We start from the raw sequence: 27,944 nt of genomic DNA on the forward strand, positions 1-27,944 counted from the left end.
CCCGAGAGTCAGCTTCTCCCTGGGAGTTCCAAGTTTGAAAAGGCGACTGGACTCTCACTTTCCATACAAACACAATATATCTTTATTGAAGTTGGCGAAATAAAAACAAAATCATGCATTTCAAGTGAGAGGGAAAAAATATCTTCCTTATCCCCTGCCCCAACAAAACCCAACCAAGCCAGCAGGGTAGGTTATATTAATGCAAGGAGCTGAAGTGGGGAGTGAAGGATGAGGTTAGGTGGGGTGGGGTACCAAAGGGGCCTAGAGGATTGGTTGACTGGCGATCCCCACCAGGTCTGGGGGTTGGGGGGAGGCAGTGGTAGCAATTTCAGCAGCATCCCACTGCAGACTTAGAGACAGCCAGGGGTGGGAGTGCTTCTTAATCCCAGGTCCACTTCCTCTTCTCCTACTTCCTGGAAACTTGGGTTTCAACTGAGCCTCAGAAAGGTGAGGGCGGAGGACCAGAGGTCTGGAAGGCGGCCACCCTCCCAGTCTCAGGCCTCTGTGCCAGGTGTGACTGAACCTTGCAGGAAGGAGAGAAACCAAATGGCTTAGCCACCGAGTGGCTGGGCCATCACACCAGAGACCCAGCCTGACTTTGGGCAGGAACCATCACAGGGACAGCACCCATTCGGCTCAGAGCAGAGGAAGAGACCCCACCAGGGCCGGGAGATATTGGCTGAGGGTGGGCCCCATCTGTCCTGGGCAGCCTTGGCGAGGGCAGGACCTGACTGGAGAGGCTGGGTGTGGGAGTCAATGCACCAAGCCTGGAAGGGCCCTGGGGTGGCCGGAGGGCTCGCGCTGAGGTAACAGAGGAAAGGGTCCCATTCTTGGAAATTGTGTCTGAGCCCTTGGGCCAAAGCAGCGTCCGGGGAGCGATGGCGTCCTCCCTAGTCATCAAAGAAGTGATAAGAGGTCAGAAGGTGGAAGGAGGAGGAGAGGAGAGTTTCCATATGCTTTGTCTTATTCTCACTTCTCCTCCCTTAAAATCTGCCCATAGAAGTGATGTCTCAGCCACCGCCCATCCCTACCTTAGATGGGAGCTCCCTGAATCCCCAGGGAGAGCCCTCATCTTGGCAGAGACCAGGGGCACTTACTTGATATCATTGGCCGGCTCCTCTAGGGCCTTGCCTCGGCGTTGGTACAAGAGCACCAGTCCGGCCAGCAGCCCCAGTCCGACCATGGTGCCCACGACAGCTCCAGCAACCACCGTAGCCCTGGGCCCTGGAAAACCTTACTGTCAGGCGGACTCTCAGCCATTCCCCGGCCCTTTCCAATCCCACTGCCCCTCTGCCCCACCACCACCATACCCAGTTTCTCTCTTTGTTAAGGGGAAGGTGACTGTGAGCAGGAAGTAGTCACTGACCAAACACCTGCACAGACACGTAACCAGGACAAGCACCTTGTCCTGTTCTAACGAGAGGCCTCCGCAGACAGCCCTCCTCCCCTCTCTTGCTGACCCGCTCCCACCACTGATCAATCTTCTCCTTAACCACACTTACCCCTCACTGACCTGTGCTCACAGTCAGGGTCACGTTGCACTGGGCGCTGCCCACCTCATTGTGGGCCTTGCAGATATACACTCCAGACATGGAAGTGGACAGGTTTTTGAGGCTTAAAGACCCGTGGATGGCATCTGTGGACACAATTTGGCCATCAGTCCAAGGATCGATCCCCTTTCCCATAAAAAATCACCCTGCCCTTCCTCTGGAATGTCTATTTTGACTCTCTGAGAGCCTTAGCTATCTGAATCCCTGATGAAAGGTGAAGGTGTGACGATCAGTTGCCAAACTGCTAGCTCACTACCCTTTTCCATTTCCACTGCTCAGTGTTCCCAAGTGATATCTGAAAGAAGGCTAAAGAGGAAGTGATGCCCAGAAAAACCAAAACCTGATTTTTACTTTTATTTCTGAGTAGTGAGAGAGAAAAAACACTGAGCAAGGAATTAGAAAACGTGGCATCCAGAACAGGCCATGGGACTTTAAGAAAGCTATTTGCTATCTCTGGGTCCCAATTTATTCATCTATAAAATGGGGTGATATGACCTAATTGATGGTGTTGAAAGGAATGTATGAAATAATCTAATGATTTTAACAGTTAAAGTTTATTGGTTGCTTACTCTTCACCAAAGACTAAGTTCTTTACATGTACTAATTTATATAAAAGTCTCACAACAAACCTATTATGGAAGCTCTATGTTAAAAAAAAAATTAAAAAGTTTTATTATAAAAATGGTCAAATAAAAAGTAGAAGGAGGAACAAAATGAAAACCCATATATCCACACTTGCTAACATTTTACTACACTTATTTCATTTATTTCTCTTTTTCTCAAGACATTTTAAAATAAACATTTCAGCATGAAACTCCAAAACATAAGGATACTGTCCGACATTACTGCAATACCTTTACCATAGCTGATAAATTAAGAATGATTCTTCCAAAGCATCGGGTTAAAATTGTTCCATCAATAATCTTAATAAAATTGACAAAAAAAGTTCCAGCTGCCTCCAAGTGTTTTTTATAGTGGTATTCATACATGCATGCTCAGTCGTGTACGACTCTTTGCGACCCCATGGACTGTAGCCCACCAGGCTCCTCTGTCCATGGGATTCTCCAGGCAAGAATACTGGAGTGGGTTGCCATATCCTCCTCCAGAGGATCTTCCAGACCTAGGGATCAAACTCCCATTCTCCTGTGTCTCCTGCATTGGCCAGCAGATTCTTTACCACTGAGCCAGCTGGTGTGCTCAAGTCAAGGCTATTGATACTCCCATTTTACAGACGAGGAAACAGTCACAAAGTCACACATATAGTGAATGGCAGATCCTCCAGCCCCAGCGTCTCTTGTGTGGCATGGTCTTCAGCACCTGTCTGCGCCTGGCAGGCCTCTTTCTTCAGCCCCCTCCCCACATCCTCCTTCCCCCGCCCCCCACCACAGTGCTTTTCAGCATTGCTGCCCCTTGCCCCCCAGTCCCTCTGGTCCTCATCTTTCCTCTACCCCAGCCACACTCTCAGTTGTCTCTGGAAGTTCCCTCACCTAAAACAGGTGCAAAGAAAACCTGGGAGGATGGGGGTGACCGCACCCACTGGTACTGGGCAGTGGGCTTACTCCTTGGGGACTGGCAGCTCAGGGTCACGTTGGCCCCCACGTGGGCCACACCGCGGAGATGGCAGGATGGCGGAGCTGGAGGGACTGGGGGAGGGAAGACGGGTTAAAAACTCATATCAGGGGACCAGGAGCTCCCCCTCCCCCTCCCACACATGGACCCTCTGTCACCCTTTTTGCCCCTCCCCCAACCTTCCCCCTCGGTCACTTGGGGGAGAGGCCTGCCTGACCTCCCACGGGTGCCTCTGGCTCACCCAGCACATCGAGCTCTAAATGTTTGCTGCTTTGACCTTTAACAGTGCCTTGATTGTCTTGCAAGTTCACAAAACAGAGGTAGGACCCGGAGTCTTTCTCCTGCAGGTCCCGCAGCTGCAGTGACACGTTCCGGGAGGGCATGGGGTGGACCAGGGATGCTCGAGGCATGCCCGTTGTGACCTGACCGATGTATGTCAACACCTGGTGGGGGCAACAACACCTCCCCATCACAACATGCCTGCTCTGTGCCCAGGGCTCAGCTCGTCCCCCTCCCCCAAACTGGGGGTCCTCAAATACCCCTTATCTGCACCATCCCCTCTAACCTGTAGCAGCTGTCCATCCACCTCTGTCTCCCTAGCCACCCTCTCACCGCCCCAGATCCTCTGCATCAGAACAGGTCCTCTTTCCCTGGATGCTGTTTCTTCATCTCCCACTTGGGTGTTTAGAAAGTGGTAAAAATGGACGTGTGTTAGTTGTTCAGTCATGTCTGACTCTTTGAGACCCCCTGGACTGTAGCCCGTCAGGCTCCTCTGTCCGTGGACTTCTCCAGACAAGAATCCTGGAGTGGGTAGACATTCCCCTCTCCAAGGGATCTTCTCGACCCAGGGATTGAACCTGGGTCTCCTGCATAGCATGCAGGTTCTTTGCCATCTGAGCCACCAGGAGGGGCTCATATAAACATATAAAACATATGTTTATAAATCATATAAACAAGCGGAGAACGTATGAAAGAAACAGGCTGCAGGGGGACAGCCAAAAAGAAAAAGTATCTTATAAAGTTTTCTTTTTCTTGAAGACCCTCCCCTCCAGTGTATAAATCCCAGCCCCACTCCTGCAATCTAAGTTGCTTTCATATTTCATATGCTTTCATCCCCTATTTACCAAATGACTCCCCCCTCAACACTCTTCCTAGGACCTTGCAGGGAGCCCATGTAAAGAAGGTGCTCTGAAAATGACATTTCCCTGGCTTCGGGGTAAATCTGCCTCTGATGTCAGGAAAGTAGAACAGGTAAGAGACTGTAGAAAGAGACCCACCCTTGCTTCTCAAGGAGTTCATAAAGGAGTTGGGCGAGGGGGCAGATAATCATCTGGGTAGTGGGCTTACTGTGACCTGTGGCCTGTGAGCACATCCAAAGGACAGATAATGTGAAAACAGGAAGATGCTCAACTTTTAAAAGCTGTGTGACACCTGCCCTAAACTTCCTGTTTCCTGTATCCTCAGTCCCCACTTTCCCCCTCACCCAGCAAAGTAAAACGTTGGCAGTGTTTGGTGTGCTGGGTTTCTAGGGAACCCTAGGAAAAGGAGAAATGGCTGGGTGAGGGGAAGACTCCAAGATCAAAACAAAACTTGAACTGGTGACACGGATCTTGCATTTCCCTGACATCTCTGGCGACCCCTCCCACCGTCGCCAGCTCTTCCCAATGCACTCCCCGATTCCTCTCCCCTCCCTCCCCCTAACCCCCTCCCACTCCGAACCCCCCAGCCCCGCCTCTAGTAGGTAGCTAGCCTCCTGCCCAGAAGTTCCCTCACCTGGCTCATATTCTTATCCTTCCCTTCTACGAAGAACCATATCACGGTGGGCACCTCCCAAGGCTTGGGCTTGGTCGGAGACAGCTCCCCTTGCAGGCTGTACCACGCTGGGAGCACCACTTCCGCTCCCTCCACCGCCCGCAGCTTCGTGAGGCTGGCGGACACGTGCACCTCCATCTGGGCCCGCGAGGGGGACGCTGGGGAGGAGAGAAGGAGAGTGAGCGCGGAGCCCAGGGACCCTGCCCAGCGCGGTGGCAGCAGAGGACGAAACTCTCGGGGTTCTCTCCCAAGACTGCCCAGGGCTCGCTGGCCTGTGATCCCGCGATGGTCGAATCCATCACCGCGTCTTCTCCCCAGCCTCAGCCCCGCTGGCTTGTAGCAAGGATAGGACCCATGTCTGTAAATTCATTTGTATTCAGAGGCACAGATTTCAGAGCACCAAGTGGAGGGGGCAGATTTCCAGCGAGAAGGGGAAGACACCCAAGAGGAAGGGCGGATTTAATACCTTTAATCTACACTCTACTTAAGCCACTTGCTCCCGCAATTTCCCCGGGGCATGAGCCAAGAAGGAAAGACGAGGGTCAGGATCAACAGCGTTCCGGTCTCCTGCAGTCCTCCACCAGATGGGCAGAGGGGACCAGGAAGGTTAATCGTTTACCGATTAACCCCGCGGCTCCTTCAGAACTACTCCGAGCCAGAGAGACTGGAGCGGCCAGTGCCCAGTGCGGCCCAGTGACTGCTGGGCTCCACGACTTCCTGCTGGATCTCCACACGTGGGCTCCCCCCAGGAAACCTCTCAAAGGCCCTTTGGGGGCCCACGGGAGATGGGGGGAGGGTACTCTGAGGTCACTGGGAACCTCGGCAGAGCTAGGAGAAGCAAAGTCCCTTGACCATCAGGTACAAAACCGATCAAGCACAGAGCTTCCATCTGCCTGTGGCTGTCCTTCAGGAGGTGGCCGGGGGTATGGGTCTCAGGGAGGGGACTGTCGAATCGGAGCTTGCCTCATGGCGTCCAGAGGCACTCCCTTACTGCCCTTTGGAGAGGCAGAGGAGAGGCCCAAACAAAAGTCCTTTGGGGGAAGAACCTTGGGCTTGTCGGAAGCCAGGCCTGAGGATGCTGGCGGCTCTGGACCTTCACCCAGCTCTTGCTGAGGCTCTTGAGTCCTCGGCCTCAACGGTCTGCACTGGAGTCTGAGATGCCATCTCTGCGTGGTGGTTAGGGGGCCGCCGAGCGGACAGAGGCCGCGCACAGGCCGGGCTGTCCACCCTCCTGGAGGCCGGCTGAAGGCCTCTGAGGGCCCAGGAGCGGATCCGGCCAGGATGCGCGCTACCCCCTCCGCTTCCTGGTTGCGCGTCTTTACAGAACCCTCACCCCAATTCCTTGGCCTTCTTAGCACCCCCCTCCCCATTTCCTGGCGGGGTCCCTGAGGGCTGAGCAGGAAACTTGTGCCCGGTGATAAGCCAGGAGACAATGCCGAGGGCGCCGCTGGACCGGAGGCTCTGCAGGCGAAAACAACCTCCGCTTCAAGGAGCCCGCCGCCCGTTGAGGACCGACCGGCTGGCCGGGACACCAGAGAGGCCTGCGGGGGGCGCAGGCCCTAGCCGGGCCTTCCTGCAGCTCACTCCCAGAGGCCAGACACAGTTCCCGCGGGAAACCTGCCGGGGTCCCAGGAGAAGAGTGAGCCGCCTCCGCCCTAGGCGCCCCTCGCTCAGGTCCTGCATTTATAATATCACTTTACAAAGAGGGGGCGGGCAGGGTAAGTTAGTAAGTAGTAAGCTGGACACACTGGGGCCTGGACACAGGTCAGCTAGGAGCTGGAGAAGGTCCCAGGCTTCACTGCTCTGATCCTGGGTGTCCCCCGGACCACAGACCCCTCAATTCTTCAGGGCTTTTTGCTCCCAGGTGCCACAGGGAGAGGAAAGGGGGGCGGGCGGATCTGAGTGAAGGAACCCAGGGCAGGGAAGGGACCCTACTGGGCCTCTCCAGACCAACTTGTGGAGCAGGCAAGAGCGAAGGAGAGCGAAAATGGGCTCTGGGCTGGCTCCCCAGGGCTACTATTTTTAGTCTCCCTTTCTCTGAGAAACTCCCCCCGCGGGCTTCTCACGCCCCAGGGGCAGCATCGCTGAGCCGCGAGGGAGCATAAGGGCCTCCGGGTAGAACCCGGTCGGGCAGAGCCCAGTGGAGCCGGTATCTCCCAAAATGCTGACCATCCAGAGGACCATTTAACCCTCAAGTGGCCAGCGAGAGTTCGGCAATCCCCAGCGGGGGTGGGGTGGGGGGTGGGGGTGGGGAGAGGTAGGGATGCTGAAGCCTGGACCTTCAGTGTGAAAACAGGCTCAGAGTTATCAGAGCTCGGATAGAAGGAGGATGGGTTGCAGGAGAGACACAGATGATCGGATGACGCCCTGGACACTGACTTGAATTTTTCTGCCTTGCTTCAGAGATCCCCAGCAGGAAGGGGGATGGGGAAATTGAGGATAGAATGCAGGAAAGAGACAGTTTAAGTTGGGAGAGGGGGACCTGAGAAGTGGAGAGATCCTATAGCAGGCCACCAAGCCTAGAGGGGCTGTCTGGTCTTGAGCCCCACTTTGTCTGGGGACCCTAATACTTCCTGCCCTGACACCCTTGCAGCACAGATTGGGCTAAAGAGCACCCAGGTGAGATTTAGATGGTCCCCATCTCAGTCTCAATCACTATGGTTCTTTCCAAGCCCTGGAGACTTCCAGCCTGAGAGAAATGAGGAGTTAAAGCTGAGCCGGACAAACCCACCCTTCGCCCTCATTTGGGATCCTTGAAGGATGGCAAGAAAGCCTGGGAGGCAGCATGTGAAATGGTTTATAATGAGCTTTGTTCCTGTGGGTCCTTTTCTCCCAGATGTTGGACCGGGCCACTCCAGCTTCTGGGTGTTCCTGGAGGCCTTCACACAGGCCTCAAGCACTTGCCCCAAGGAGGTGGCTTTCCTCTCTGACTCTCTGAGGCCCTCCTCTCTATTTCCTTTGTCCCTTTGGCTCAGAGAACCAACAGGGGGTGATGGACCTCTTGGTGGGGGGGGGGTGTCACAATTCTGCTCCTCTAGGCATTCGAACCCCTCCTCCATTTCCTGTGTCCTACATGACCTCACGGTCAAGCTTTGGGGGCACCTCCCTTGATTCCCAGGGCAGGAAGCAGAAGGAGGGGGCCAGAGGAAGGATCCAGGCTTGTGAATTGAGGTGAAGTCCCTGTGTGAGTCAAGCTGGAGTACCAGGGAATTCCCCAGGGGCTCTTGCACATCAGCTTGTGTGTGGGGTGGGGGGCTGGGAGGGGGGCTAGAGTTAAGTCCTTAAGCTGTTTAGCCAGTGTCTCCTCTAGCAGCTCAGCTCATCTGGCTCTGCCGGTGGAGGTGGGGAGTGAGGGTGAGGAATGGTTCCAACAAACGTTCTCCCCTGCCACAAACATACAGCACCCAAAGTGGTGGCTGTTCCCCAACACAGGCGACAGAAATCAGCACCAACCAGTGACACCCAACCTAGGGGAAAGTTTAAGTGCTGGGAGGGAAAGAGCCGGAGGAGGCGGGATCCTGTCCCACCCAGCTCCTCATCAGCTCCCCAAACCAGCCTCTCAGGGTGGGATTCATCCCATCTCCCATCTCATGTCCCCTCCAGGTCCATCCAGGCTTTCACTCACCCAGAGTAGTCAGCCCCAGGAACAAAACCCGCAGCAAGCTGGTCGCAGGAGACCCGGGCAAGGAAATCATGGCCTTCCCTGGTCCCGACGCAGTCAGGGGCGCCGGCTCGGGGCGCACCGACCGACAGGTGTTCAGGCTGCCCGGCAGCTGGAGCGGACGCGGGAACCGGGCCACTGATACCAAGGGCGGCTCTGGCCAGAGTCTCTGAGTGTGTGTGCCGGTGGCGGGGTGGGGACCGCCGGGGACTGGAGGGCGGGGCACTCGAGGGGGCGGAGAGGTCGCCGTCCTCCCGGGCGTGGCTCCAGGGTGACCCGCCGCAGGGGGGCGATCCTCGCGCTCCGACGGCCGGATCCCGCGGCCTCCACCCGGTCAGGTCGCAGGGTGGGGTCGGGTGAGTCGTGGGGCCCTCGCAGCCAGCGGAGGTCCAGGGCAGAAGAGAGGGTCCTGACCTGTCAGACCATGCCATACCCTTCCCCGTCCGCTACGTGGGCTAGGAAGGAGGGCCAGGAAGGAAGGGAGGTTTGGGGATTGTCCGATGTCCAGGGGTCACCCTAAGCGTCCGGGGGTCCCGCCCCATTAACTGACTGGGGGAGTTTGCGGGTACAGAGTCCTCAGGCGCGTGTCCCCGGGGCCACTGGGGCTCACAGTGTGGGGGTCGGGGCGGCAGGAAGGGGCCAGAGTGCCGGCCACGCGGGCCCGGTTCTGCTGCCCGAAACGACCAGTTTTCCAAGGCCAGCGGCGGGCTGGCCGCGGGAGCCGGCCGGGAGAGCGGCGCAGGGATGCGGCCGCGGCCGCCCCCGCCCATCCCTGCAGGTGCCGCGGGATCCCTAGGCTGCGGGGCAGGATGCGAGGACCTGCGGGCGGAGATCGGACCTCTCCGCAGGTTCCCCGAGGCTCCCTAAAAGGCAGACCCGAGGGTCACTCGGAGCTTGTGCCGGAAACCCAAGGAGGGAAACGATTGGCGCAAGGAACCCCAGGTTCTGAGCGGGAAACAGGAGAGAGGAGCCAAGTTCCTCTCTCAACTCTGAAAAGCCTTAGGCAGACCGGGGAGGAGGGGGCAGCTGCGGGAAGATAGACTGGACTGAGTCCGTCGGTTTATTTCTGCCCATATCTTCGCTGCCTCCCATCCCGCCCCCAGCGCGTTCTGATCTTTTAATTCCCCGGACTAGATCATGTTCTAGTGAAATTTAATTTACCCGTCCCTCCCCCCACCCCACCCCGCCCCCACCTCCCCGCGCGGGTCGGTCAAATGCTCCTCTGCACCCTCTGGCGGCCGCAGTTCTCTTAGAGAAGGGCGCGCACCTGTTCTGGCTTCTCTGTCGGACAGCCAAAATAAAGATGCTTCAAACGTCGGGGCACAACTCAACCACCGAGTCAAGGTCACCGAGGGCAGAAACCATAACAACGAATCCCTGGCGCTGCCTGCTCCAGGTGATAGTTTACTGGGCAGAAAAGATGCCAGGTCTCCTGGATTCCATTTACTCCACATGGTTCTCAGGTCTTTGAGCCTGCAGTCTCCAAGCAGGAGAATACACGGTGTCCCACTGACCCTCTCGGCTCCTTCTTCCTAGTATGACCTTCGTGACTGCTCTTTAAATACCTGCCATGCAGTGGCGTTGAGAAATGGCAATGCAAACACTAGACTGCTCATGCAATCCCTGGAATCTAGTACTCGGCAGCTTAGTGCCAGCAAAGGGAGTAGTAATAGGTAACTGCTAGTCTCATACCTTTATGCAGGGGCTACAGGCTTGAAACTGTCAACTAGATTGTGTGTGTGTGTGTGGTGGGGTGCTGTTGGTTTGGTTTTTCTAGTCTATCACAGTCATTTTTTTTTTAACTTTAGTCTTCATTGCAAAGCACCTTTTATAAACATCCCTCCTTTACTTCCAGGTCAGGCTAGGTTACCCCTTCCAAGAAGAGCAGTGAGCTCTTGGTTGTCTCAGGTGCACTAAAGCATCTGATTACAGGCTGTAATCAAGCGCCACATAATGCAGAACCTCAACATTCACTCTCAGTAGCTAACTTTTCAGAATTTGCACCCGAAGTAATTTACATCAGAAGTAAAGACACAAATATTATTTGTCTGGCAACCACCACAGTAATCATTGTTGTAGGCAAGATTATGGGAACAAGTGAATATACAGGGGCATACTTTGCACTCTTTTTACAATATTTTATAAATCTTAAATTATTTTAAAAAAATCTTAAATTATTTCAATAAAAAGCTTCTTAAAGGAAAAAAGAGAGGTAAAAATACAAATAAAGATTTGTAGGCAGCGATTCTCTCCAAGTGACACAGAAACAGTGCTTTCAGGACTCTTTCACTGTTCTCACCCAATAGAAGAATTTTCTATACTATCTCCTATTCCAACCACTTTTTTTTCCCTGCTGACCCTGAGGGGGTCAAGTGTAGAAGTTAGCAGAGCAGTTCTATTACTTCCTGAAAGTTTTTGCTGAGATGTAGTAATTTAGGGTGAACATTTCTCTTTACCCTTGTATAAAATGGGAATATTAGAAGATGATCTGTGAGTGATCTGGGAGCTGCTTGCACAACAGATTATCTGCACGAGCTAAGTTCGTATGTTAGAGATTTGCAGTTCACTAGTGTTTCTCCCAGTCATACATCATCTTTTACCTCTACAGTATTTTAAGATTTTTTTTTTTTTGATGTGGACCATTTTTAGTCTTTATTGAATGTTACAGTATTGCTTCTGTTTTGATTTTTTTGGCCCCAAGGCATGTGAGATCTTAGCTCCCCAACCAGGGATCGAACCTACACCCCCTGCATTGGAAGATAAAGTCTTAAACCCTGGACCACCTGGAAAGTCTCTACGGTACTTTTTTTTTTAATGCTGATTTTTATATTTGAATGTAGCGTCTCCATTCCCCTGGAATCAGTTATAAGGCTTCATTAAGGTCTTAATAGTCCACTTTTTGTTTTTAGGAAAACTCATAGTTATATGACACCCTGCTCTCCCTTTTTCTGGATTGTTCCGGCCAAAAAGAATAGATATTCAGAATCAGCAAGGTACTTCAAGTCTCCATTTCCCAATGCTCAGCTTTGTCCTCTTGCCCCGACTCCTCATCCGTCCCAAGCCACAGGGTAAAAACACACACAGAATCAGTCTTTGCCATATTCTCCTTGCTGCTCATAGTGGTCTAGCAGTGCCCTGTTCTCAGTAACAGTAGGTAGATCTCAAACGTCCTCTCTAAATGTTCCCAAATGTTCTGCCCCTGCTAAGTAACCAACAGCAGTGAGAATTGGGATGGGGAGAAATTGTGTTAGTTTTAGGGTTGACCAGTGGCAGTTTGGGGAATGCCATGTACTACTCCTGGCAATAATGCTTTTTCCTGCAGCACTTGGCATGGATATTATGAGATCATTGCTTCAAAATGGTCAGTGTAGCCTTGGTCTTCAGGACAATAATTCCAAGTTCCAAAGAAGAGCTAACTCATGAGAGTTTCCTAAGGCCCATTCCTACAGCCTATGCCTGGCAAGATGTGCTGCATTCAAACATTCCAGACTATTTACACACTCCCTGAACTAGCCCTCATTTTAGCATCTCATGTCAGGAAACAGCCAACTCCATAGAGCTAGCCTCAAATGCCATTAATAAGGGTCATCTCATTGATCATAAGCTCTCTAGTCATTAGACAAATAAATAAGCACTGACCAACCAGAATGAGGACTTCCCAGGTGGCTCAGTTGGTAAAGAATACACCTGTAATGTGGGAGACCTGGGTTTGATCCCTGGGTTGGGCAGATCCCCTGGAGAAAGGAACAGCTACCTATTCCAGTATTCTGGCCAGAATTCCATGGACTGTATAGCCGATAGGGGTCACAAAGAGTCGGACACGACTGAGCAATTTTCACAACCAGAATGAGAAAAATTACTGATATAAGGCCATTCAGGCTATAAGAAAGAAAGAAACTTTTTTTTTTTAATCAATATGCAATTTTATCTTCAAGAAAAATGGGGAGATTTATAGCTATTCCTTGGACATGTAGACCACTTAAAGTAGAAAACCTGAGAGATGTTGGGGGACTCATTAAAGGTAAATGAATCTAACAAATCCCTGCCTAGACACTAAAGTATCCCTTCACAACACTACTGGTAAGCTAGTTCTTAGCTGAGAGTACTAACCTCTATGTGCAGTGCACAGAAATCTCTGAAAGATCTGAACGTGATAGTTACCCTCCTAATGAATCAACACGTTACCATTTCCTATCCTATGGACCACCTAAAGTCTTTGGACGTTTCTCTTACATCTTCTCTCCTTTTCTAGGCAGTATGATGTCAGTCCTCCACCTGTGTTCTTGAGACAGCTGCCCCTGATTCCTGAGTATAAAGATGAGGAATGAAAGTCTCTTGCAAATATTATGTACCGAGGGCCAAAAGGAATATCCTTTTGTAGCTTTTTAAAAAGTAGCACAAAATGAAATGTCCCAGTGACCTTCGGGACTCTGAAAACGGATCATGACATTGGCCAGTGGGGTACAGAGAGTGAAGATGAGTAAAGCAGTGAAGCTCCTACCCTGCTCTGTTTTGTTCATCCCTCGCAGTCAAGTCAGAGAACAGTCCCACTGCCGGTGAGACCACACTCCGCTACAAAAAGCTCCACTACTACAACGCCAAGAGGCCAGGAATTCCTTTAATTTTTTTTTTTTAAGTTTTAAATGGCAACACAACCAAAAGTTGGTACATCACAGAAACAGAGGGCTTTGCAGGCAACACTGATTGGGAATAGCAAAACACTTGGTTGGTGAAAAAAAGTGAAACTCTAAATTATATACAATAGTAGCTAAAGGGTAATATTGAAAAACAGTCTTATTCACTGTGACTCAAGATTTTACTTGCCATTATCTATTGCTTATTTATTCAAGGTTGTAAATAATACTTATATAGAGACATAGAGATGTGTAAAAATGAAACATCGTGAAAAAAATACAATTTTTCAATTTCATATGAAACTCAAAGTATAAGTTTTGTCCAATATGGAATGTACCTACATTTGTTTACATTAGGGCTCTAAAATTCATTTAAAAATTGGTTTTTTGTTGTTTTAAAAAAGAAACAGCTGACCCACCACACAAGTCTGCTGTGTAGCTTGTTTGCTCAAAATGAGCATTTTTCAGGTGAGGTCTGTGTTCTCTGCCCAAGGTCTACTATGGTTTCTTAGTTGTACTGGCCCAATCGTGGAAAGAGTTTCCATGAAGAGTCGATGGCAGCATCTGGATGAGGGACAGTCTGGGTCATGGGACAGGGGTAGAGAAGAGAGAGGTAAGAGCCCAGATCCTTATGAAGGATGACATTCAGTTGTTATATTTTAAAGGGTACCCGATGGCTTTTTCCAGGCACTCAACTAACGAGCCAGCAGAAAGAAAATCCCTCTCAACTTCTACAAATTTGATGTAGATGGATTTGGGGGACACACCGGGATCCACAATACAGTTCTGAGACAAAAACCCATTTATACCAACCCAATCCTTGCTGAAGGTTTTGGTATTTGCTTGGAAATGTAAAAACAAGCATTGCTGCAGAGTCCTGACCTCAGCAATTCCGAGGTAGCAATAGGTAATTCGAGTGGGTTCTATCTCCACCTGCAGGGAGGCTTGTGCTGAAAGGGTTTCCAAGTCAACCCGGCCCTCCTTTCCGGGGTCCAGGGTACGTCGCTCCACATGGGGGGAGGGAGGCCTCTCAATACACTCCTCATAGCCAATGGCATAGAGACCCGGGCTTTTGGGAATGCCTCCTGGCAATAAATACTGAACCACATTCCCACCAGTTGGTTTGGAGTGGGCGATGGGGATCCAGTCAATTTCCATGTGCAGCTCCAGGCACCTAGCTTCACTGATAGTGATCTCCAGAAATTTGTAGTATACATTCTTCCAGTTCATTTTCTGCACTCGGGTCATGATGATCCGGCCCTCGGGCTTCTCAGAATTGAAGTACTCCCGGAGTCGCTTGCCGAGGGGCACCTGGGAGCTGATCTCAGCATAATGGTAACGGATATCCTCTTTCCAACGGGTGTTGTAACCGATTCCAAAAATGGCCAGTTTATTAGAAAGGTGAAGCCTTGAAAAGTCTGTCCAGCTCTGAAACAGTTCCCATTTCAACTGTACTGATTCCAAAATTTGTACAATATTCTGCATGATGTCTCTTTTCCTAGAAAGAGAGATAAAAGTCAGATTCCTCAGGTGTCTAGATGAGCACTGTCCGACAGAACTTTCTGCAATGGTGGAAATGTTCTATGTCTGTGCTGTCCAGTATGTTAGCCATTGCACTGAAATGTGGCTACTGTGAGTGAGGTATTAAGTTCTTAATTAGCTAAAAATTACGTTTAAATAGCCACAGATGGCTAGTGGCTACCATATTGGACTGTGCAGTTCCAGATAATCATAGTATTAAAATCTGAGACACGCTTACCCCGAGCAAGTTTCTAGAACTAGTGATAAACTGCTTTCCATTATTCTATAGTCTAGTTGTATTACACTTAGTAACTATTGATACATAAGACCCTAGGATTTCAGAAACTCAAGAATAATGTGTGTGTGTGTGTGTGTGTGTGTGTATAATAGTGCGTATCATGGCTTTCGGACCTATCAAAAAGTAGGTGAAGAATGCTGTATTCAGAAAAGTAATCAGAATCACTTAAAAGAATAAACAGATTAATTTCTAACTTGGAAATTCTGGAAGTTAAGGAAGTTTGACCCATACATGCTGGCCATAGGAAAACATGAAATTGATAACGACTACTGCTCTGAATTTTTCAAACCAGGCTTCAGCAGTATGTGAACCGTGAACTTCCAGACGTTCAAGCTGGATTTAGAAGAGCCAGAGGAACCAGAGATCAAAATGCCAACATCCGCTGGATCATCAAAAAAGCAAGAGAGTTCCAGAAAAATATCTACATTTGCTTTACTGACTATGCCAAAGCCTTTGACCGTGTGGGTCACAACAAACTGTGGAAAATTCTTCAAGGGATGGGAACACCAGACCACATGAGCTGCCTCCTGAGAAATCTGTATGCAGGTCAAGAAGCAACAGTTAGAACTGGGCATGGAACAACAGACTGGTTCCAAATAGGGAAAGGAGTACGTCAACGCTGCATATTGTCACCCTGCTTATTTAACTTACATGCAGAGTACATCGTGAGAAATGCCAGGCTGGATGAAGCACAAGCTGGAATCAAGATTTCCGGGAGAAGTATCAATAACCTCAGATACACAGATGACACCACCCTTATGGCAGAAAGTGAAGAGGAACTAAAGAGCCTCTTGATGAAAGTGAAAGAGGAGAGTGAAAAAGCTGGCTTAAAACTCAACATTCAGAAAACTAAGATCATGGCATCTGGTCCCATCACTTCATGGCAAATAGGTGGGGCAACAATGGAAACAGTGACAGACTTTATTTTTTTGGTCTCCAAAATCACTGCAGATGGTGACTACAGCCATGAAATTAAAAGACGCTTGCTCCTTGGAAGAAAAGTTATGACCAACCGAGACAGCATATTAAAAAGCAAAGACATTACATTACCAACAAAGGTCCATCTAGTCAAAGCTATGGTTTTTCCAGTAGTCATGTATGGATGTGAGAGTTGGACTATAAAGAAAGCTAAGCGCTGAAGAATTGATGCTTTTGAAGTGTGGTGTTGGAGAAGACTCTTAAGAGTCCCTTGGACTGCAAGTAGATCCAACCAGTCCATCCTAAAGGATATGAGTCCTGAATGTGCATTGGAAGGAGTGATGCTCAAGGTGAAAGTCCAATACTTTGGCCACCTGATGTGAAGAACCAGCTCATCGGAAAAGACCCTGATGCTGGGAAAGACTGAAGGGAGGAGGAAAAGGGGACGACAGAGGATAAGATGGTTAGATGGCATCACCCATGCAATGGACATGAGTTTGAGTAAGCTCTGGGAGCAGGTGATGGACAGGGAAGCCTGGCATGCTGCAGTCCATGGGGGTCGCAAAGAGTCAGACACGACTGAGCGACTGAACTGAATTGATCTGATTCAAAAAAGGATATATTGAAAAAAGGATATTTTCCTCTATTTGTCTAAAATTCATTACTACTCCCAAATTTAAAAGAACAGTTTAGCACAGAATCAAGATCTGAAAATTCAGATGGAAAAGTTCCATTATTAAGCTTCCGTTTTAAGAGAGAAAAATTCCAGATAATGAATTGAGATTGTCCTAAAATGTATTTTTATAAAGGGAAGCAAAAGCATAGAAATTATTTCAATTTTGATTTGGACAGTTAACAGAATAAGACAAAGTGCAGGGAAATTCTTGTTTCACATGCTGCTTATTTCAAGTAATTCCAACTGACACTTCATAATGACTTATATAGATATGAGGATATTTGTTTCTCAGGGCACAACTCTGATATTGGAAGACTGAAGTTTGTTAAATGGTAACTTGGCAGCAAATAATCACACTCTACATCAATCACAAGTTTAAACTACAAAAATACTCAACTACCACACTCACATATAATCAAACACAGGCAAGAAAAGAGGGTGGTTTGTGAACAGCTTCTTGGTAGAAGACAGACTGTACACTTTCCTCTTAAATTCTCAAATCTTCTAGAAGAGCTTTTGGAACAAACTGGGGGATCTTCCACATAGCCATTCTCTCTTACTTTCCTTTACTTTCTTTCCAAGATGACAAAGAGCAAATGTTTTGTTATCAGTTTTCTTGGTCCAGTGACTGTCCTGGACTCACCCTCTACCCTTCAGTTTGTCTAAAAAGCTACTCAAGTACTTGAGTGGCCATGCAGATGAAATCACTGCATTTCTGGGGACTGTTCCTCTTCTCAGAGTGCACAAAGGCACTCGGTCACTTTGCTAATGTTGAGGATGTGGTGTCTGTGAGGCTAAGATGTAGGACCATGTTTCTGCATGGGTCAATGCTTTAAGTATCCCAATGCCTGACATAGAGTAGGTATTTGATAAATAAGTGGTGACTCTTCTTCATGGGTGAAGGATGGTATAATTGACTGGTGTAAAAGAATGTATCAGTTAGTTCAGGTGAATTCCACCTAAAACTTAAGAGTGAAAAAATCCAGTGCCCAAATGAAGTTATCATATTTGGCACTGTCACAGCCCTAAGTCAGCAATAAGGAACAGTTCTTAGGAAACTGGCACACTGGGAAATGAGTCGCCTTTTAGGACCCACTCACCCTATGGGCTGAATCCTGGAGAAACAGCCATGCTGGACATTTCTGCAGAGTCTGCCAGTTTCCTGCCCCACTGATCTGATCTCAGCCTGAAGTTCCCTGGGCTTAAGCCTCAGACCAGCTTTTGACAGCTGTGGAACACAGCAAGAATTAGACCCAGCTGTCTGAACAGTTCCTAAGAACTGTCTGCTGTATTTCTGAAGTTCCAACTGGGAAAAGTTCAGGGGTTTCTGAGACTGGTGACACCAATTCTGTGAAAATGAGTTCATTTCCAGTTACATCAGTTGGCCTACCCTGCAGTTCCTAAGAACTTACTTTTTGATTCCCAAAATGGAATATTATAATCTGGGGTCCCTAACTTCTGGGAGCTAATGCCTGGTGATCGGAGGTGGAGCTGATGTAATAATAGTAGAAATAAAGTGCACAATAAGTGTAATGTGCTTGAATCATCCCCAAACCATCCCGTACATCCTGGTCCATGGAAAAACTGTCTTCCAAAAGACTGGTCCCTTGTGCCAAAAAGGTTGGGGACAGCTGTAATTTAAGTGTTCCTCTGGCCCTCCTATCATTTCACTTAACCCCAGACAATCTGTGGGCCCTGCACCTCATCTCTGTATCATATTTAAACATCCAAATGCCATATCCACACAAATACCATAAACACACTTATTTTCATATATCTGTTTCTTCTTGTCATATACATAATTCTCAGCATTTTTGGATTAACCACTGGAAAACTTAGGCTAAGAAGATGAAGAAGAACAATGAGACATGCTCCCTCAGTGGCATGGCAGGTTCTTGAGCCTGTGTCTGAGCCACCAGAGAAGCCCCTAACTTTCATAGCATGTCGAATTACAGCAAGACTTTTGTCATTAAACTTAGGTATTTACACTTTTTAGAAAGGGGGAACATCTACTTACTGTGCTTCTTCAGAAGACTCTTGTTTTATTTTTAATGTTCTCTTTGTGACAGGTATTTCATCTGAAAAACAGAGATTTTGGAAACATTATATTTTCCTAAGTGGTGACATGTATTTATGTAGATGAGTAGCTGTAAGTTTACTGTTTGTTCCATACTTTCCAATGCGAGAACTTAATTCTAGTGTCAAACACTGTCCAATGCCAGATTTATAGATGTAACTCATATATAATGAGATGCATACATTTATATGCAAGATCAGAAACCAGCTCTATGAGTATAAAGTTCTTCAAGGTCACTAGTAGATTTCTAGCTAGGAGCTTAAAGCTTAATTTCATGGCAAACATGATTTTTAAAGGAATGAGAATGAAAATAATTGTTTTATTTAGATTTTCTATGTAGGTTTTATAGAGCAATTATTCTCCCCCAGCCCAGTATCAGGATCCATGTGCTCTACATGTTATTTTTGTCCCAAAGGTTTGGGTGGCTTAACTCTCTTCAGCAAAACCAGAGTTATAGGATGCCAAAGTAATTTAGACCTTAGAACTGTTTTGAAATTAAGAGGCAGTGATCACTTAGCATCTGCCCTTTTTTTCTTCCAGGAATCAATTCTCTTACATAGTGTTAGTCTTACAGTTTTATAACCACTTTCTTTGCTCCTTCTCTCTTTCAATATTTAAGATTTTTTTTTTTTTTTAGGAAGAGCATTTGAAAGAAATATTGGGTTGGTCAAAAAGTTCTTTCGGGTTTTCCACACCATTTTATGAAATAATCCGAATGCATATTTTGGCCAACTCAATATTAGCATTTAATCCTTTTTCTTTTGAATTAGCATTTCTCTGTCATAGGAGGATCTGTAAAACAGTGCCCGTGGCCTTTTGTTTTAAGCTGGGGAGGCATATTTATAGAGCCAGTTCTACTTATCCTTCCTTGGGGGCTGCCCGAGTGCATCACTAGAGAGTAAGAACATTCACTTACAAGTGAGCACTCATTACACAACTTGCTACGAATGTACAAAGGCTGCAGCAGACACTTGATTAGTACTGGCAAGTTATGAAAACTAAAACCTGAACATTTATTGCAAAAAACAAAAACAAAACCACCCAACTACATATATATATATATATATATATATACCCTCTTAATTAGTCCATACAAATTTAGATTTGATGGCCAGGAGTTTTATTTTCCATTTTTAATGTGAAGATAGTGAATAAATCATTCTACCTATTGTTGGGATGGGAGCCTTTATGAAGTTGGAAGGAGTATGATCCCTGATAAAGTTCAATTATCAGCTCCTTTCAAACCAAGGCTTTCCTTCATTTATGGTTCACCCTGAAGCCTGGAAAGGGACCTTTGCCAAATTACAAACGGGGGTGGGGGAAAAGTTCTGGGGATAAAAAAAGGAAATGACAGTTATATCTATACCCGTTGAGCCAGGAGTCAATAACTCTTAGCAGTCATCTTAGAACAAAGAGGTGCAGGATATTTTTAATTGCATAGCTTGTCACTGAGCTTCCCTGTGCAGCCCAGAATTAGGAATTCTTGTGTGTCTTTAGGGACTTTGTGGAATTCAAGGCACCAAGCACCAGCTGGCAGTTTAAGGCTAATTGAAGGCTACCCAAACTGCCCCAGACAGACACTGGCTCTGTGTGTTGGGCTACCAGTGGGAACGGTAAAAGAAGGTGTTACAGATATGAAACACCCGAGCACAAGTGAAGATATGTACAGACACACACACACGCACCGCAGGTATCAGACGCCAGCTTTCTTACCCAATTCCTGATCTGTGGGGTAGCCATGGAGCTCCTGACTGTGGTTTCCCCAGTCCTCCTGTGAATACTCCTCCATAGTGCTGCCATCTGACTCCAGCTCCTGGTACAAGCCACTACTGTTAATAAGTACAGGCTGGCAGGGCTGAGCATCCCATCCTCCCTGACCAAACACCTGTTCCAACTGTTCAAATGTGTAACTGCTCTTTCTTTTCCCAACACCATGTTCTTTCACCCGACTGTAACACCTGCGAAGGGTCTAAGACACAAAGTCTTTTGTTATTCCTTTAAAGCTGTACTTCCTCTTCCAGGTACGGACCACAGATATTAATTACTATTAGACAGACACGGACAGACAAACACAGACACATTGTTACAGGAATGCTAGATTTTAAATTCATTATTATATTAGAAAAAAAAAAAGACTAATTTAGCATTTACTCAAACATGTTATAATTCAAACAATTATTTTGCAATTAATTATCCATTAAACAACAAGAAACATTAAAACATTATTGCATGTATCCCATACACATATTTTTATACCCCCCACCCCCATTTTAAAAGAATAAGAAAAAAAAAAGAAAACAAGAAATACCAGCCAGCCAATAGGATGCACACCTGCCACAGAAAAGAAAGAGCTGCTGTTGTGCCCAGAATTTGGAAAAAGTGAGGGGAGGGAGGACAGAAAGAAGAATTTCCCAAAGCAAAGAATGTACCCTTCCTTACTCTCGATTAAGAAGGAATATAGGGTAAAAACAATTGCCTAAATGAATTAGCTAGTAAAACAAATTACTTACATAGTCCATACTCCTTACTAACTCACTCTGTCTTTGGGGCAGTTGCTAGAATCGAATTTAAAAGAGATCAAATCAATAACACTACAGATGCTCAGTCTCAAACATCAATCATCAAGAAACAACAAGACACAACAATACCAACATCTAACAATTAACCAATGATAATACTAGCCTATTCTACCAACTCAAACTGCCAGCCAAACACCAACAGATGAAGCCAATCATTTCTTTTGGGGTGGGGTCACAGAAAGTGAGGTAGAAGGGTGTTATTTCACTTCTTTTTCTCTTTGTGGTACACAGGGAATAACATATCCTTATGCAAGTCCACAGATAAAACCTTTATAATTTTATTACCTTGCACAACCCTTCAACCTGCTTCATGGTCTTCTAATGCATATTTCTGATAATTAACCCAGTTTCCTTGGTTTAATGGTATGTCTTATGCTAGCTTACATGATATTTCAAAAGATAAATCAAGGATTTAGTCCCAGGCCTTGCGCCTCAGTTCCAAATTTAGTTTAATTATATTCATTCTCTGTCCCATCTCTACCTCCTTTTGCTCCTTTTAATCTCCTTTCTACTTTACTGGGTTTTACTCTTGAGAATTTTCACGGCAAACAAGACTCTTTTTCTCCAAGTGCTTTTGAACTCAACTGTGCCAAACCAGCTTACCTTAGATTTAATTTACACACATCAGCCAGACTGTAAATTTCTCCTGAATGTGGGATGACTTTCCATAAGCTAATACTGCACCTACTCTCGCCAAAATAAAACAACTCTGAATAATCTTTATGGAGCCTCCTCGAAAGTTCAGTACTGTTAAATCTCAGTTGACAAACTACAGGAAGACACTCTGTCAAACACTGCAGATCTCTCCCTTGAGGCCAGAAATCCAGACGGGCAAAGGGAATAATAAACACAAAACATACATGACAATCTTCCTCCGACACAGAGCAGCAATTAAGAGTCGTCCATCCTGAAACCAGCCAGCCTGCTCCCTGCATAAGCACCTGCCTTACTCTCCCTTTCTGGAGATTTCTTTTGGTGCCCAAAAGGACGCCTTAAAGAAGTGAGGTTTCTGATCATACACTCTTTAATAAAAAGTGTTTCTTCTTCCTCTTTGTAAAGGATATTCACAAGTACATAATACATAACTTTCTGGAACAAATCGGAAATGAACCTGAGAAATGTGTCGTAGGCAACTCTTCAAATGGGAGAGGACAAATGCCTCCAGCTGACTTCACGTGACTTTCTATACCCCATTACCCGGCACCCTCTGCCCTCCTTGACGGGACTGGAATTTGAATTGCAAACATCTCCTGCCAATTTATTTTTATCTCACAATGTCTACTTTCTGCCTCCAGGAACACCCCAACCGCACTTTTCAGCTCCTCCAAGGACCGTAAATGGAGAGTCCCAGCCTTGTCCCTCTCACCCTTCCAAGGCCATAAATGGAGATGGAAACCACACCACTCAGTGCTCACTACTTGCTGGCTGCCTGGAGCACAGCGCTCCTCACACAAAGAACCCCGACGGATCTGCCACTGAGGGTCATTTCGGAAGTCAGGGAGTGAAATTAACACTCCTCTGAAGGAACGTGCCACACTTAGACGTGACCAAGGCGTGAGCAAAGCGACCAATCTTTGACACTACATTTGGTGGGAAACTACAGAGAAGATTTACTTTCTTTGAAACCATCAAATCGAGCTTAACATTTCACTTCTTCTGTGTATGAATAAGGAAACCAGCAGTATTTAAGGGTTCCAGATACGGAAGAAGAGTCAGATGATATATTTTATATTCCATCCAAAAGAAAAAGTCTAACAGATCCTGTCACCTCTTACTTTGCAGTGTAATTTTGAAATACACTTTAGTAGTGTAATATGCTGAAATGTAAAATATCTATTAGGTGTCTGAATGAAAAATGTTTGGTGACATCTAAATCTATAAGATGGGAATTTGATGTATTGAAACAATGTTAAAAAGATTTCCAACTCTCTGGAGACATAAATACACAAAAGAGGTACCTTCTGGGTTCAGTAAAGACCACAGATCCAAGTAGAGGCTATTTAAAAAGCATATATCAACTGAGATAGAAAACAAAGTGAAATATCAGCTTAACTGCTACTCTAACAAACACTGGGATTTAGATAAGCTAGAGGGACTTTAAAAATGGAGAGAAAGGACATATGGAAGCCTTCCAATTCTTACCATCCATAATAAACCAGAAAAGGTTACACTTTCCACACTCTAAATGATTAACCAAAGCACAAAATTAAGCAATTGTATGTCTGTATCAACAGTCCTCAATAAACCAACTAAACATCTACTGTACATCTTAGATTAGATAACGCTATGGTATCTAGGAAAAGCGAAGTCTTGCCTCCCATTTTGGAAAGCTGTACCAAGCCCAACAAGAACCTCAATTCAGCTTCCTTCGAGAATCATTTCCTGTTCTACACAGAAACCTTGTTTCCCTTCCTTTCTTCCTTTATCTCACCCATCTTACAAATTTATAGTCACTTGGCTCTAGCGTTTTTCAAAAAATTAAGACCTCAGAGAGGAAAGAATTTGCTTAAAATTATTAAAGACTATTCTATTCACAGTGAAGAAGAACACTTCCCTTATTGTTAGAAATGTCCCTGGTAAATCTCTATTATTGTCTCCCCCAGGCTTTATTGAGGTAATACTATATCCTGAGTGAAGTCACATGGATAGAAGTCAAGAAAACCTGGATGGAAGAACTAAAACAACTTGACCAGGTGGTCAGATCAGAGAAATCCAAAGGTATCTGATTCAGAAGAACTGCCAAGTGAATGCTTGATAAATCCACCATGCCAAGGGTTCAACGACTACCAGAGAAAAAGAACCAGAGAGAAGTAAGAGATGTCCCATTACCAAAGCAGGAAGAAAAAATCAGATGGCTGACAACTGACAATTCATAGACAGAGGGAAGGTTTTGCCAAAGTTTAAGATTACAGGGAGAGGAAATGAGAGAATAAAAGATGACATTCATTGTGGGTGAATGTAAGGGGAGTCTGGGGGGTGGGGAGCGGGGCAGGTAAACAAAGGCAGGAGCTTTAAGATTGGCAGGATTGGGGGTTTAACGGCAGCAATGCAGAGAGAGACCCAGGGTTACAGTACACGTAACATTAAATACAGTGCACGATGCAGCTATCTTGCCAAATAAGTAAATCCAGTATTGGGTGGTATAAGCAGAGGAATCACATGTAAGCTATGGAGGTGGCTCTTCCTCTCTATTCAGCACCGGTGAGGCCACAGCTGGAACACAGCATTCAGTTCTGGGCATCGAACCAGCTACAAGAGAGGGAAATTGCAGAGTTCAGAAAAGGGCAAATAAAATAATGAAAGGCTTGGAAAATAAGATCTTTAAGTAGGGCCAGTGGTTTCATCAAAGCCCTTCCTGACATTATATAAGCTACTCTGGGGGGGTCAAAAAATAAGGCTTCTTTTTATTTCAGTGTCCTCCAATTCCTCCTTTGGCTTTCAGGAAGGGAGAAGAATAGAACTCTTCCCTGGTATGGCAGAGCAGGAAGCAAGCTCAATAAATTACATGGGCATACGCCACCTAATTCTGCTACTGGCTCCATCATTTTCTCAAAATGTGCCCCATTTCATACAATCATAAAATCATCACCATGACAAAATCACTGTTCTAACAGAACTGTCTGTAACTGGAACAGGGTCTATAACAGGGAGGAATAGAGATAAGGCATAATTGCCACATAATGTTTTGTTTAGAAAACACTGGCATGATCAGTCTAAGATGTCAGATGAAAAATAGTCAAATTGCAGGGAGGACAGCTTAGTTATAACAGCAGGAAACAATGTTATAAGAAAAAAACAAGCAGTGAAACAGATTTTCAAACGTGGTTGTCAAATTAGCCATACTAGAAATGGCTTACAGTTTATCTTAACCCTCTGCCAACTAAATATGATAAATTTAAGCCTCTTTAACCCAAATGATTAAATAAAGGATACACTTACTTGAAAACAAACTCTTAAAAATCACATACTGTATTTCCATAAGCAGTAGCGGAAATTACACTAGGTGCAAATCTCTAGGAATTGTTTATAAAAAGTGCTAAAAACAATACTTTGGCCTAAGCCCACGTGTACTGTAAAGCAAAAGAAACAGACCTATCATCTTTTAAACTAAAGCTGCTGCTTTACTGTGTTACAATCAGTTGCTCTTAGTTAATTGAGGCAACAGAACAATACTGAGTTTATTTCAATATTTCTAAGAAAGACTCAGAATTTCTTAAATTAGTTTGATTTTCTTACTGTGAGCACAAAGGCAGTGGGGGGAAGCTTGAAATGGCAGACAACTGTAAAAACATTTTTGCACACAGTAAAAGGAATATTAAGAATATAGCATAAATTTATATATATATATGTATGTATATATAGACAGAGTTATAACTAATGATGAGGAAATCAGTTAAAGCAAAATCCATCTAAGGTCAGTGTAATTTTTACTGTCTATTTTCTTAGGTTTTCTGTACGTTAAAATTTGGCAAAATGACTTGCCAATCACCTAATCCTTCAAACCAAACTAAGTCATTTAAAACCAAACCAATCAACCAAAAAACGCAGAAAAGAAAACCAAAAAACACAACAGCACTTGTTTCACACTCCCCAGTTCTTAGCACTATAGAAGATCTGACAAGTGAGAAATCTATTCTCAAGATGCCCTTTTCCTCTCTAGAGCAGAGGTGCTTTTTTGGGTCCTGGATCCCCTCCTCAGAAGACCTGTACAAAACTGTTCTATACAACGTCAAGGGGCACATGGACTCCCTCAAGAGCTCACACAAGAACCTGGGGTTAAGAAACTCTGCTCTATGCCACATGGGTTTTTTTCTTCCACAAAAGAATATATAACATATTAGTCAGAAATCCTAAAATAAGGTAGACTTAGTCTATGTTTTACGTTTTACAGAAGAGGCTGAAGACTGGGACCAATTCAAATACAATTTCTCCAGCTTCCTCAGCATCCTACTCATTTAGATAAAGCAGCCTATTTTCTTTAAGAGGTAAATTAGCAAAATTCCCTTTTCTTGAAAGAAACAATTTCTATAGGTAAAAGCATACAAAGGTATCAACTTACTCTTCACAAAAATATAGCACTTTTTTCCTACCTACTGGGAAAGAAATGTTTTTCTGTAGTGGCAATGAAACAGTAATAAATGATTCATAAGTTATGTTATCTGTTCCAGCCCTATCATAAAGTACTTGATCATTCATTATCTGATTAACTTATCAACTGAGATTCTAGGTAAATCACCTAAGGTAACCACTTAGACCAGGGAAATTTACACACCTAGGAAAAAGTATAGGAACGTTAAGTCTTGACTGCCTTCCTTAGAGGACAACAGCTAAGCCTTAACATCTCCCCACTTTAATAGCCTAAAGGGACTCCAAGGAATAGGCAGTGTCTACAGGAACTCAATCCTTAACTCCATGGGATCAAAGCTGATCTGTTATTCCACTGAAACCATCATGGTCAGCAATGCCTTCCTAATTACCAAGAACAATGGTCCTCAAACTTCGTCCTTAACTCATCTGACTTTCTTGCGGTACTTGATACTATTCGGTACCTATCCCTGTCACTACTCTTGCCAAGTGCCTCTTCTGTAAAATCGCCTGTAATATAATGATTGACAGAGAGTGGGTGGGGCTGCCCAAGGTTCTGAGAGAAAACCAGGTTCCAACTTCCAAAACATTACAGAAGTTCTGAATGGAAAAGAACTCAAGATCATCTAGTCCAACTTTCTCATTTAACAAATGAGCCAAGGCCCCAAGACAAGTGTTCCTTCAGAAGGGATCTGGCATGTAAAAATTACCAAATGACACTCTAAAATGTTACTGGATCCTAAAAAAGCTATTTCGCTATATTGTAAACTCAAAGGAGCAAAGGCTGTCTGCCTTGTTCCCTGTTTCCTGAAGCCCAGAATAGTGTCTGTCATGTAAGGATTGTTCAATATATGTTTATTAAACAAATTAAGGTAATTTTAAAGTATTAAATCACTTGCAAGAAGGTGGAAATCTTCTTAGCAAAGAAAATGGGGAAATTCACTGTATAACCATACAATGCATTAAATGTATTAACGTCAATAAATCCAAGGTAGGTAGGAGTCCTAAAACCTTTTGAAAAGAGCAGGAGTGGCAAAAGGTATAAAACACAGATACCGCTATAATTAGCAGAGCAAATTAATTTCTTTGTAATACAGGAGGACTAACTGCAGAGGGCAAGGCTATTTCAAAATATCTACCATTCCTATTACACTTTTCTTTGGTCGGGGATGGGGGGTGGTGGGGCAGGATGGATTGACTGCCAAATACAGCTCTGTACACCCTGTCCAAATTTTATTATTTCTTATGCCTTACAAATTAAATAGTGAAGAATATTCTTTGACAGTAGTTCAGTTAAAGATACAAAAGGAAAAAAGACTTGATTGCTTCCTGGATTTTATCAGGGCCAAACACAAGAATGACCACCAGAAACCAAGAGTTCTTACCTCTCTAGTGCCTCAGTCTGTGGGGAACTGTCCAGGATCGAGTTCTATCAGCTGCACTTCATCCCAAATCTGGCTATCAGTGACTCACTTTTGTGTCTATACCTGATCAGTGTGTCTTTATGAGGGAGAAATTCTTGCATAGAACAAATCATTCAGGAAATTTTCTCAGTGAGTATTCT

General features: G+C 45.7%; 2 protein-coding genes and 1 long non-coding RNA gene across 10 annotated transcripts in view; 1 reads left to right on the plus strand and 2 right to left on the minus strand.

Moving 5' to 3' along the window:
* Nucleotides 1-58: 58 nt before the first annotated feature.
* On the minus strand, nt 59-8,779 carry ESAM (endothelial cell adhesion molecule). The gene is made up of 7 exons (XM_005903942.2): nt 8,557-8,779; nt 4,893-5,089; nt 3,361-3,562; nt 3,038-3,193; nt 1,514-1,636; nt 1,098-1,224; nt 59-890 (listed from the first exon to the last, which is right to left on the minus strand). Exons 1-7 carry the CDS (start codon nt 8,624-8,626, stop codon nt 575-577), a joined length of 1,191 nt encoding a protein of 396 aa, XP_005904004.2. The 5' UTR covers nt 8,627-8,779; the 3' UTR covers nt 59-574.
* A 54-nt stretch (nt 8,780-8,833) lies between these two features.
* LOC138986240 (uncharacterized) lies at nt 8,834-12,979 on the plus strand. Its single transcript, XR_011463099.1, has 3 exons — nt 8,834-8,948; nt 11,294-11,391; nt 12,845-12,979. It is a non-coding gene; the product is annotated as an uncharacterized lncRNA (long non-coding RNA).
* A 218-nt stretch (nt 12,980-13,197) lies between these two features.
* Nucleotides 13,198-27,944, minus strand: part of MSANTD2 (Myb/SANT DNA binding domain containing 2) — a 31,200-nt gene continuing 16,453 nt past the window's right edge. The window contains exons 3-6 of one of the 8 annotated variants that reach the window (XM_070365150.1): nt 24,455-24,544; nt 20,430-20,529; nt 18,657-18,717; nt 13,210-14,724 (exon numbers count right to left, since the gene is read on the minus strand). In XM_070365150.1, coding sequence (XP_070221251.1) covers nt 13,872-14,724; nt 18,657-18,717; nt 20,430-20,505 — 990 coding nt within the window. In that variant the 5' untranslated portion in view covers nt 20,506-20,529; nt 24,455-24,544 and the 3' untranslated portion in view covers nt 13,210-13,871. Of the gene's footprint in view, nt 14,725-18,656; nt 18,718-20,429; nt 24,545-27,944 lie in introns of those variants that run through there. The other 7 variants (XM_070365148.1, XM_070365149.1, XM_005903943.3 and 4 more) reach the window with 7 other exon arrangements.

The sequence above is a fragment of the Bos mutus genome, chromosome 29, assembly GCF_027580195.1.
Source record: "Bos mutus isolate GX-2022 chromosome 29, NWIPB_WYAK_1.1, whole genome shotgun sequence".
NCBI lineage: Eukaryota > Metazoa > Chordata > Mammalia > Artiodactyla > Bovidae > Bos > Bos mutus.